This window comes from Hipposideros armiger, unplaced genomic scaffold (assembly GCF_001890085.2).
Source record: "Hipposideros armiger isolate ML-2016 unplaced genomic scaffold, ASM189008v1 scaffold_21, whole genome shotgun sequence".
Classification (NCBI taxonomy): domain Eukaryota; kingdom Metazoa; phylum Chordata; class Mammalia; order Chiroptera; family Hipposideridae; genus Hipposideros; species Hipposideros armiger.
The window spans coordinates 6558248-6571287 of NW_017731371.1; the positions used below are offsets into that span (position 1 = coordinate 6558248).

Below are 13040 nucleotides of genomic sequence, written 5' to 3' on the forward strand. Positions count from 1 at the left end.
AAGTTTTCAAAAATACTTTTTGTAGAACCAATTTTGTGGTGTTTTATGAACAAAGACTTCAAATATATTCCTTGACTGTCCGATTCTCGCGCTCGCGCTCGCGCCCGCTCTGCAGTTTTGTTTCCTGTAATCGTTTAGATCCCTTAATTCTTTATCGATTTAATAAATGAACAACCCTGACTCAATTCCGGCAGCGTAGTTCCCCCTAACCCCGTGCTATGACTTCTGGCTTACCTGGCTTGCGGCCATGGGGCTGACTGTCCGGCTCCCCGCCGGAGGCCCATGTCTCAGCACCCCAGCCGAGCGGGGGTGGCGGGAACAGCGCCAAGGGAGGCGCCCGCGGGGGTGAGGGACGAGCCGTTCCAGCGACCCAGCCGTGGGAGCTGCGGTTTGCCCGAAGCCTGGAGGCGGGAGGTAAGCGAACCACACCCCCACTGCAGTTCCAACAAGAGAGAAACCAGCCCCAGACGTACTCGGAGGCGAGCTGGGGCCGGGACAGGAGGCAGCTCCTCCCAGCGGGCGCGGCGGTCACCTGCGAGCACTTCGCCGGGACGGGTGTGTCCAAGGGGGAGCGCGGGGCGCAGCGAGGGCGGCGCTGCCGGGCCGAGATCCCACGGGCCTTGGGGACACACCGAGCGGAGGCGTGGCCCCGTGACCCACCACAAATTCTGGAGGGGGTCAAAGCCTCTGATTTCTCAGCCACCGCCATCCCAGCTTTTGCCAGCTCCAATTCAGCCTCCAAGCCGCAGCCTCCGGAAGGACTACCCCAGGGGAGCATCTGCCCCAGGACCTACCTTTCCTGAGGTGGTGGGGCTTGTTTAGGGCCGCAGAGGCGCGGTGGACTGACCCAGCCCTTCCGAGGACCGAGCTGGAAAGGACGCAAGAACCTGCCGTCCGGTCTCCCAAGGCGAGGGCGCTGCAGCTGCCTGCGTGGATTTCGCGCCTGAACCCCACGCTATCTACTTAGCCGCCAGGTGTCCCAAGCCTTATCCCCACCATCCCTTCTTCTGGGCAACCTCTTGTTTGAAAACTGATTCTGTTTCGCAAGATCCCCTTCTCTCCCCGGAAAGGCTAGCGAACTGCAGGTAACAGCTCTGAGCGCTGAGGACCTGCGGAAACCTGCGCTTAGACGCTGACGGCGGGGATCAGAGTTGCCTCCCGGCCCTGTGGCCCCCATGCTGTTGTCATGGCTAACAGGACTCGGGGCTGGAATGGTCCTACTGCACTTCCTGCAGAAACTCCTGTTCCCTTACTTCTGGGACGACTTCTGGTACCTTATGAAGGTGGTACAATGTGGAATGCGGATAAAGACGTCCAGTCGGAAAGGGGAACTGGTCACTGTTCTGGATAAATTCCTGAGCCATGCCAAGAAGCAGCCTCAGAAACCTTTCATCATCTACGAGGGAGACATCTACACCTATGAAGATGTGGACAAAAGGAGCAGCAGAGTGGCCCATGTCTTCCTGAACCATTCCACGCTGAAAAGGGGGGACACCGTGGCCCTGCTGATGACCAACGAGCCCGACTTCGTCCACGTGTGGTTCGGCCTGGCCAAGCTGGGCTGCGTGGTGGCCTTCCTCAACTCCAACATCCGCGCCAACTCGCTCCTGCATTGCATCCGCAGCTGTGAGCCTAGGGCTGTAGTGGTGGGCGCAGGTAGAGTATGGGGTGTGGTCTGCTTCTGCACAATGTCAGCCCTGCCTTTTCCCCACCCCCTTTTTTGTTGGAACAGTGTAGAACTAATATTTTGGATGTGTGATGAAGGGTGCATGTTACAAATAGTTTTACAATTCTATCATTTTACAGTTCTGTGACTGGCGTTTTAATAACCTCTCACCCACGTCATTCACTCTGTTGCAGATTAGTAAATATCAAGACAGCTTCAGAAAATTTTTATGAAATCTCATCTACTAACTATTTTGGGAAGGGGCAATTTTACTGTTAACAACTTCACGGAGTGCAAGAACACAGAGGTAGAACTCTGTCGTTTCTAAATTTTATCAGATCTGGCAAAATTATTTGATGAGTAGGAAAGTTATGTTGTTTTCATTGCAGAATATCTACCTGCCTCTAATAGTAACACTATCAAGTTTGACTACATTTGCAGAATACAGAGGGTGCCACAATAAAATGTATACATATTTTAAGAAAGGAAAAAACTGTATTAAAATTGTGATACTCAATATGTACCAATAACAAAAGATGACTAAAGTCATGTATATACATATTTTTGGCACCCCTGGTGTGTTTCATCTGAAGTACATGAATTCCTATCTTCATGTCTGCTCTTATTTTGCACCTCCTGCAAGCTAGGATTTGCCTAGCAAGGTTGGACTCCCACATACCACCTGGTGGGCAGGTTCTTGGCAGATCCTATAGGCTTCTTTCTCTCTCTTCCCTGCCCCGATCTGTGCCCATTTCTTTCCTTCAGCAAATTCTAACCTTCTGCCCTCAACCCCCACCCTTGGAGTTAGGCTTTGGCTACACATATTAACACTGAACTATAAGGAAAAGTCTTTAGTTCAGGGCCTAATTAACAAAGTACCTAGGAGGATGGGTTGCAATAACAAAGCAAAATTGAAGTGTGAAAAATGATAGTTATTCTCTGAACTATAGCCATAGGTAGGATAAATGAAGCACACAGAATTTGGATAACATGGTGAAACAATGTTTACCACTTGTGCAAGGGCAAGTGATCATGTGACTGCAGTGGGAAAACATATCACAGTTCATCTCTGTATATACTCTGACATTTTATTCCACTTCCCATATTACTGCTCATTTTAATTTAGTTTACAGGTTTGGGAGCAAATCTAAAACTCAAATTGTGCTAAAAATTGATGAAGCCATAAATTCCCTTTAGAAAAGCAAACTGAAAGGGCCACAGTATCCCTGAAAAGATGTCTGTGGCCCTGATGTTGAGGCCAACCTGAGAGCCATTCATAGCCAGTCTCCTGAGGGCCTCTTAACATGCACAGGGCGGGTTACCTCTCAAAATAGAGTATTCAAATTTTGCTGTCGACTGAGTTGTTGCTTAATTAGAACCAATTAATTTTGCAGCTTTACTTGTGCCTGCTTTTCCATTGCTTGCCAATGAGTAATTTCATTGTTTCCTTGTTTTTAACAATAACAGTCATTTTTTATATATAAAGGCCACTTTGGGATGCTGGAGTTTTAAGCCAAAACCATTTAGTCAATTTGCTCAGTAAGTAGATAGCTCGTGAAATCAACCTTCAATCTTACTAATGGTTCTTTTTAGCATCCCTCCAAAGTGTAGAAATTATATGTTTTTCAAAGATGGGACAATTCTATTTTGATTAATTACTAGCTTAGTATTTAAAGAAGATATAGCTCACATCGAAGTCATTTTCTGTGTTTGAGCCTCTTACCTGAAATGCTTTTACTGTATTCTTGGCATCTCGAGTCTAATCAGTGAACAATATATACCTATAGTTTTAGAACTTTAAATTTCAGAGGTATTAGATTCTCATCGGATGTTTCTGATGTAGGTGTACAGTTAAATTATTATATCCCAGGGTGAGTAGATGAAGGTGGAAAGACTAGTCAAGTGGTTTAGAGAGATAAGCCAGATAGACCTGGGTTTCATTTACAGTCTGCCATTTCTTAACTGTGTGGTGAAGATAAGATCAGTTGCCCTGGGCTCACTTTACTTAGTTGTAAAATAGTGCTAATACCATCTACTTCACAGTGTAACTCTGAAAATTAAGTGGCATAGCTTTTGTAAAGTGGCTTTACAGAAGCCACTAGTATGTACTAACTAGATCCTGAAATAATTGCTATTATTAATATAATAGAGTCATCCCAGACCCCTTTAATAAGGGATCTCATTTAATAAGGGATTTTGCTGCTACAGCTTAATTTGGTATTAGGTATAAGAAAGACTAGTAAGGACTTTTGTTTGGAATAGGATTTTGAACACTTTACTTTGGCATTAGTTTTAGCAAAATTTTATTTTTCAGAAGTTATATAGAACCAGTTTCCAGAAGGTTTAACAGACAGGCCAGATAATGTCCATGGTGACAGGTGAAGTTTTAATCATGGCAGATGTCTGGTAAGTGTCTCCAGGAACAAGCCAAAGGAAAAGTTACCAGCTGAGCCACCAGCAAATGTTATTATTTTGTTATTCTCATTAACAAGAATATTAACAGTTGCCATTTACTCAAGGCTGACTATGTAAAAGGCACTGTCAGTGATTCTGAGAGGCAGATGCAGAGCTATGTTTTGAAGACTGAGAGGGAAAGAAATTCACCTAGGTTGTCAAAGGTGGCACAACCTAGTAGGTTTCAGAGCAAAGATTCAAAACCTGGTCTCTGGTGTAAGACTATATACAGTCCAATTGTTTCTGAGACTGTCAATCAATCCCCTTATGACATAACTGAAAAAATATGCTTTCCACTTATATAAAAATAGTAAAGTAAAAGTTGCCAATATTAAGACATCAGGCTTTTAATACACAGATAACTAGAAAAAGTTAAAATGTTCATACAGTTAGTATTCCTTTCTCTCATAGTCTAAAGACTCAAAAAATACTTGCAAAGAAGTTTTGTATCTGTGTAGTTTAGTTTAGAAGGTATGTTGAGTGGCATCCAAAATTTCCCTGGAAAATTTCAGCACTTACTGAAAATTAAATAGTCTTAACTTAAACCTACTTCTTTCCCCCCGATATTTCAACTCTGATATTGCTAACAGTGCCTGCTGCCAAGATTGTTGTCTACCTGTGTATTATTTTCTCTTTACTTAGAACAAACAGAAACTGTTGTGATGCTTGTATATCATTTTTAAAAGTCTCTGTAATTATATCCTTTGACATACTGAGCCATAATAATAACAATGACTTCCATTTTTAAAGTACTGTATACACTGCAAAGTGTTTTATACATGTGATCTTACGTGATCCTCATCACAGCCGTAGCCTCGTTTAAAAGCTGAGGGCAGGACTGACCGAGTGGCTCAGTTGGTTAAGCACTCACTCAAGAATGTGAGCTCTGAGCAACAGCGGTTCGAGTCCCAGCCCGAGCTGAGCTGCCAACAGGTGGCAGGATGGCTCAGCTAAAACCAAACCAAACAAACAAACAAAAGCTGAGGGCAGCATGGTTAAAGTGGGCACGGACTCTCCTCTGGCTCATACATCTAGGAGAGACAGAAAATAGCCCACATTTTCTGATGTGAAGTCATAAAAGCTTATTGGGTGCACATGTGTCTTTGTCCTCCTTTCTGTTCCTGTTCATTCCCTCATTCCATCTTTTACTTTCCCCTCCCCTTTCCTTCTTAACCTGCTCACCTCCTCCTATTCCTTCCCTCAGTCTCACCTTCCATCTGTCCATCTACTCTCTTTCAGCATCTTTTATACTAAGACAACCTGCCTCAGGTGTGCTATGGCTCTTCACAGCACCCCAGGGTAATGGTAAAGTTTGCTGTTGTTTTTTTTAAAAGATTTTATTGGGGAATTGGGGGAGGGGAACAACACTGGGGAATTGGAGGAAGCGGAACAGACAAGTTGCTGTCCTTTTGTTCTTCAGTCTAATTGTGGAAGACGTTGCTTCACTGGCCCAAGTTGGCACCATCATTGCGCTCTTCCCAGGCGAGGCAGATCAGTCGCCGGCTTCTGGATGGCCACTCACGCTGGCTGCTGGCTACACATGGTAGCCCATGGCAACCCACTGCAGCAGGGGCTGCAGCCTACGCTGTCACCGGCAACTCATGGCAGCCCAGCTCCAGGTTGAGCTGTTGTTCAGCATCTTAGCTGTAGAGGGCAGTGTCACTGGCCTCAAATGTGGGATCTGAACCAGGGCCCTCTGGCGTCCCAAGCCAGCTCTTTGCCAATGCGCCACTCTGCCAGCCCAATGGTAAAGTTTTATTAGCCAATTCACAGACAGATATTTGTGTGGCTTTGAGGAATAGGCCAAGAACTCAGATGTAAGTGCTTTGAGCTGAGGAAGTTTGTTTAGTTCACTGATAAATTCTGAGAGTTTAGCACAAAGGAGATGCTCAATACATATTGCCTGGATGAATGAATGACCTAACAAAAAACTATGAGGTACCTATAAGCATTCGGTGACTTTACTTACAAAGTTTTGCTAATAAATTATCCCTCTGCTGTTCATTTGGTAACTGATTTTGAGAGTAGATATATCAATGGAATTTCTTTGTTATGTTATTTTATACCAATGTTGCTAAGTGCGAGAATCAGGACACCCTAGTACAATGTTTTAGACCCACTGAGCATCCACAGAATTTCAGATCTACTTGCATGTACATATTTTTCTTTCTCTCCTTTGTCAATATACTATACATTAAATCATTATAATTATACATCTATAACTAAAAAAGATTACGTTCATATTACCCTGAACACTTTTACTTTAGATTCAATAATATTTTGTGTCTCAACATATGTAGAAGAGTTTTGGATTTCTGTTCACAAGAAGTAAAAGTTCTGTGTCAGCTCAATAAAATTACAATAATGCAGGCAGCCTTGCCCTGTTAGGTTTCATGAACTGTTCATTCACACTGTGCAGGGCAAATGTTCCAGTTAACAAACAAGCCATTGTAATTCCCCAAATGACTTTCAGCCAGGCAGGCATCTGCTTTTTAAAGACCAAGAGGAAGAGTTAGAGGAATAATAAAGACGCTTTACGTTTTATAGAAAACAATATGTATTCAGATAGATAAGATACATGGCTCATGTGAATTTTATTATTTTACCCATGTACTATGATACCCTGACATATCTATTGTAATTTTTAGGGAATTTCTATATTTTTACTTATATTAGTAGCATGGATAGTTGTTTTGCCTTTTTGTTTTTTTTTTTTTCATTTTAGACTCAGCTAGGTCAAGGATTACCTCCATTCCAAAAGAAAACTGATTTTGATAGGAAGTGTAAGTGGCTTCTTGGTTTATTAGCTGGAAAAGGCAGCGTTCTAAGCACTGATGATGCATGGCTTATTCTTTACTGATCATGGGGTCACTGACCCAGGGGTTCTTACTTTCAGTATTTGCTGAACATGTGTTTACTGTCAGAGAATGATGCTTGAATACTGGCAGGAGCAAAAACAATTTAAAGGGAGGCTTTGCCCCCTCAGAATGGGGCTGAATGGGAGAAATGCCCATCTTGGAGTCAGGTGAACATGGGCTTGAATCCTAACCGTGCCGTTAACTGAGACTGCTAACACATAGCTAACACATAGCAGTGAATGTCATTGGGTTTTCTGTGACTTAAACATAAAGGACACAATAGAGTGCCTAGACCACAGTGTGTATTCAATAAATGGTCGCCATAATTATTTTTAATTGCATGGTGACAGAGACATATATGCAAAGTGTCATGTCAGTCTTTGCCTGAGTCTCTTTGTGTGGGATTTGCTGTGGACAGAGGGCTGTATGGAGGGACAGCCAGGCACATGTCAGGTGACCTGAGAGAACTGGTTTTAAGCAGCTGCCCTGACCTCCCCCAGTGGCAGTACAGTCATACGTGTATCTGCTTTCCAACCCCCAAAGGCCAGGGCTGGAATGCTGTCAGGCACAAGTCAGGAGCTAGTGGTTAGCTCTTCTCTGGCCAAGGGGACTATTTATAACCAAGAACGCATGTGGCAGATAATAGCTCTGATGGAGTCTGAATCTTACAGAAATGCCACCTTGGAATTTCCTTTTAAAAAATATATAATTTACTTACTGAAAAATAATAAACCAGGTACATCCTGCCATTGTGGTCCCATTTGAGTAATAATTATTCATTGGCAATAGGAGATGTGTTGGAAATAACGTCAAATAAACTGTTATACTTTTTATTTTTTGCACACTTTTGCCTGTCTATTCCCCAAAAGATGTGGGGACAGCTGAGAGTGAAAACACATAAACCCACTTATAAACTTGTGTGCATGTGTTCAGGGCAGTTAGCAAGATTGTTTCAAGGAAGAAAATGCAATCACAATTGAAAGACTAGTAGTACTCCTATGCAGTTCCTAGGGTTATGATGATAGTTAATAAGCTAATATTTGTAAAAAATAGCTGACATTATTCATGATGAAATGAGTTTCTGGCCTAATATTAAGTATTAGTATCTACATCACGATATGAATTGCTTTAGGACTTTTCTTACTTATGCATCAGTTTTCTTAGAAACCATAGCCTGCCCATGCATCCGATGAAAGACTTATGGAGCAGCTCTAAGTAGTAGAAAGGTAGTTACAGGTACATGGTGAGATCTATCTTTTATTTGACTTTGGATTCTGTGTGAATATTGCTTTGCAGTAAGGAAAACTCAAATTGACCACTTGTAGTTGAGCATCATATTAGTTTTACTAATGCATAAAAGTTTAAATGTTTGCCAATGTATTAAGAGCTACAAGCAATACCTTTGAAAATATTAGCTGGTTTTATGTAGAGTAGGATATTTTAAAGAGTTTTTAATGCAGTATGAATAACATAATTCGCATTAATGGCATATTAGAGAGATATATTAAATTTTTACTCACTAATTTTATAGTCTCAGAAATTTGAATACGAGATACTATAATGATGCAGGAACAAGAAATTAATTTGTACAAAAGTGCTAAAGGATTGTAAGGAAGGAGCATAATTTACCTGTTTTTGTGCTTGCAAACCCACCTAATGCAGTGGCTTGCATACGCAAGAAACAATAAGTATTTCTTGGAAAAACCTGTTGCTTTGAAAAGAGAGATTGAGTCTTCTCCTGTAGTGTACACTCTGTTAAAGGTCATAGAATGTTCAGCTGTCTCGTTTCTTTATGGTACTTTACTATCAAGACCCACAGCTACTGTGGATCCCATGGGCAGCGCTCGCTTCCATAACCAGGTATCTGTCCAGCCCCTACGGTGTGTGTGCCAGGCGCAGTCAGCCGAGGATGGAGTAGGACACACATTGCTCTTTTGATGCACTTACAGTTCTACAGATTTCAATGGCAGTACACGTCACTAATGAGTAAACCTTCCTGAAACACAGCCAGGTTTCCCTGAAGTATTTAAACAAATGCTAGTTTGTGTTAGGAATTAGTATTCAGAATTTACTTTCAAAATGACAGTAAAACTTTTCATCTTATTAAGAAAGATTGATAGTGTTAAGTAAATGATTCTTTATCCCCTACATAATTTTTTACTTTTTAAATTTCAATTTTCACTATCCTCAACCACATTTTCTACCACTATTGAATAAATAATTTTGTTAGATAAAATTCTACTGGAAAATTCTAAACATCTCAACCAACTCAATTTAAAATTAAATTGTGTCTCCTCTGTTTCTTAGGAATCTGCTCACTTTTTTTTTCCTTGTGAAAGTCATCACTCTGTAAATATTCACTGTTCCTTTAGAAGCCACAATTCCAGCAAAGATTTGGGGCCACAATTAATCACATTGTAACTTTCTTTGTACTTATTTTTGCCAATTTAGTCATACATATCATTAAGAATGTATAAAAGTTTATGGTGTTAATTTACAGTTCCAGATGAGAGATTTGAAATTAAGGTAATGAAATCAGTCAGCTCAGAGACTTGTACTTATACGTGCAAAGTGCCAGATAGAGTCATTGAAACAAAATCTAGTACAAAAAGTTAAAAGAAAATAGACAGTCTAGATCATTTGCTTCTCTTGCTTTTTCATTTATTTATGACTTGTCCTTCCCCCCGCATTCCTTGTGATTTTTCTCTTCTCTTTTTTACCAAAGCAATCTGTATACAGCAGCTTGCCATGTGTGCTCAGTAGAACTAGATACTTCCTCTGGACTCTCCCTATTTGCATCATTTGGATTTGTTATGGAAATAAAAATAAATTCAAAACATTTCAAGTCCCAATCTGCCTACCACCTCCGACATATCAACTCCTTATCATTTTCTGTTTTCTTCATTTTCATGTTTTATTTGTGAATTGCCTAGTCCCGTTTGACTTATTTCTCTTACTGCTTCTTTGTGATCAATTTGGATTATAGATTTTGAGGAAGTAAATCATGAGTTTTTCTCAAACATTTTGTTTTCTAGTAGAACTAAACAGTGGCTAACAGATGGCTTTTTGAGACAGCCAGACACTGTTTCACGTTTCCAGGAAAATGTTTGATGCAGCAGCCTGGAGACAGTTTCAAAGCAGAGTACATACATCTTGTGGTTATTTTTAAAGTTTTGTTAAATAGGGCCGGCCGAGTGGCTCAGTTGGTTAAGAGCTCGCTCAAGAGTTTGAGCTCTGAGCAACAGTGGTTCGAGTCCAGCCCGAGCTGAGCAGCCCCTGAGCTGCCAACAGGTAGCAGGATGGCTCAGCTAAAAAACAACAACAACAAACCCCCCCCCCTAAAGTTTTGTTAAATAATTAGAAAAAAAAATATATATATATATATATATAATTGTTTAGATGGAAAGGTCCATGTTTACATGTACTTGAGCACTCTTACCAGGGTGTATTTTACATTTAATAACATTTTTTTATCATTGATTTCTTGTATGAGGTAATGTCTAAATTTCACAGTTAGACTTCGGTAGACTAAAACCAATTTTACTGTCCACCAACTTGTGACCTTGCTGTATTAGTCTCCTCGGGCTGCTGTAATAAAGTACCACAAATGAGGTCGCTTAAAACAACTAAAATTTATCCCCTCACAGTTCTGGGGGCTAAAAGTCCAAAATAAAAGTGTCCGTAGGGCTATGTGCCTCTCTTAAAAATCTAAGAAAGAATCTTTCCTCTCCTCTTCCTAGCTTCTGGTGGTTGCTGGCAGTATTTGGCGTTTCTTGCATTAACTCCAAAAGACCAGGAGCCTCTCTCAATCTCCTCATTTCACTGAAATGATCTCTAAGACATAATGACCTTGTGATTCCTGAGTGGTCAGGGACTCTCCTGAACGTATTGCATTAAAGTAGAACTAAACAGTGACAGACGGAAGGCTTTTTGGAATAATGAGCTGCTGAGTTGTATTTCAAGGACAGTGTTTAGTGCAGTATCCTGAATTTAGATTTAAAGCAAAGTATAGAAATACAATAGTTTTACTTAAAATTTGAGAAAAAAAACCATAGTCTGGATAATGGAGTCTCCAAATTCAATTTGAACTGGCCTATTTGCATTGGTTAAATCAGGTGATAATCAGATTTCCCTTTCATTTGGTCCTGTTGAAACAGAATCATAAAATGGCTTTGATAGTACTTATCCAACATAAAAAGGAAATCAGCATTGTATTTACATTTTATCCCTGTTGCAACATGCAAAAGAAAATACAGGGTGAATGATTTATTTTGTTTACTTATTCCTAACCCTCTGGTTTTTAGATTTGCTCGAAACTCTGGAAGAAATCCTTCCCAGCCTCCCAGAAGATATCAGCGTTTGGGGGATGAAAGATTCTGTCCCAGGAGGCGTAATTTCACTCAAAGAAAAACTGAGCACAGTATCTGACAAGCCGGTGCCGCGCATCCACCATGTTACCACAAACTTCAAGTCTCCTTTTCTTTATATTTTTACCTCTGGAACAACAGGTATGATTCACTTCCTCTTAAGACTTGGAAAGCAAGAGAGTCAGACAACTCGCTGCCATGAGTAGTGGCCTGGACTTTAACTGGGTTTAACTTTAACTCTGCAAGTCACCGTGTTCACACAGCTGTGGTCTCCAAGTTTGGTGGGACCAGCAGCACGGGGATGTCTAGCGACCTTGACCCAGCCCTAGTGCTTAAGCATGAAATTCCACCAGCTTCCTTGGCAAAGTCTTTGCTAGTTTCTCTGTTCCTTAGATTCCTGATTTATAAAATGAAGAGATAGGTTTAAATAGTTTCTAATCATCCTGCTGGATTAAAAAAATTCATTAGTCTACTTTGAAACAGTTTTCTATATTCTTGTGTAAAATGGTAAGTCCTAAACGCAATCCAATTATAGCTGTAATTTAAGCACCTGTCACTGCTCTCCTAGTTGTCCTTTGGATGACTAGAACAGGTGACAAACAGGAAGTCTTGAAGGCATTGTGGGTTTGGGAGAAAATGCAAAATAGAATCTAGTAACTAAACTTTCCTTTTTTTAAGTAAATGATAACACACGCACACATGCACACACACACACAAATAATGAAACTGCCTAAGAATTCAAAAGAAATGTTAAACTTAATCGAGTCTTAGGAAAAAATGAATGGCATTTATGATAAGCTAAATAAGCTTTTTTAACTAGTTTGAAGATAACTTGCAGTTTGAATTGGACATATTAAAAATATGCTGATACTAATTCCTTGTGTACAGGTAGTATTGTAAGCAAAACTATTCTATAAGTATAGTTGTCTTACTTTTTTTCTTTTTCTCTCCTTTTGTTCCTTTTTTTTTTTTTTTGCTATTTGGAGTCTAACAATGCTCTCTTTTAGACTAGAGAGTAGACTATATTTTTACTGTGTTTAGAACAACTTTGATAAATAAACAGGAAAATGCTAATATGTATCAAGTTGTCAGCATAAATTCAGTCAGACTATGGACTTTGAAAGCAACAAATAAAATTTTTAAAATGATAAGCTTTGAAAACTTCCAACAGAAAGCACTTAACCAGCTTGTCTTTATGGCTGTTTTCCTGTGAAAAATAGGAAGTGACTCTGGTCTTCAACTCAATCTTCACCACTGCCCCTGCCCCCCACCCCGCAGAGAACAAGAGACTGGAGCAGACTGTTATCAGCTTTTGTTCTCCAAGATTAAAACCAGAGTGTTTTATACATTTGCACAGCCGAATGAAAGCAAAAGCATTACTATTTTTTTTTCACACTTACTTAGATTAAAGCTATATGGCACAGAGATGAAAAATTCTAATTTTAGAGAAAAACACCCTGCTCCCCCTGCCCCCCACGTCCCCTTTCCAAAACCAACTACATTTAGTAATTTTAGATCTTTCTTTTTATAATTATCCCCATATGTCTAAATGGAATCAGTATCTTATATTGGGTTGTCGGAAAAGTCATGACATGTTTGCAACAGATGGCACTCGTTCATTTTTGGAAGTACTAGAGTCATTCGTATCTATGTTATTGCTATGTCATTTGACAGCTGACAGTTCTAGCTTCAGTC

At 40.5% G+C, this 13040-nt stretch overlaps 1 protein-coding gene across 2 annotated transcripts in view; it reads left to right on the plus strand.

Annotated features, from left to right (window-relative positions):
* Positions 1-464: 464 nt before the first annotated feature.
* The window catches only part of SLC27A6 (solute carrier family 27 member 6), a 62352-nt gene continuing 49776 nt past the window's right edge, over positions 465-13040 (plus strand). Inside the window, exons 1-2 of one of the 2 annotated variants that reach the window (XM_019635288.1) lie at positions 465-1626; positions 11283-11486. In XM_019635288.1, coding sequence (XP_019490833.1) covers positions 1176-1626; positions 11283-11486 — 655 coding nt within the window. In that variant the 5' untranslated portion in view covers positions 465-1175. Of the gene's footprint in view, positions 1657-11282; positions 11487-13040 lie in introns of both variants that reach the window. The other variant, XM_019635287.1, reaches the window with a different exon arrangement.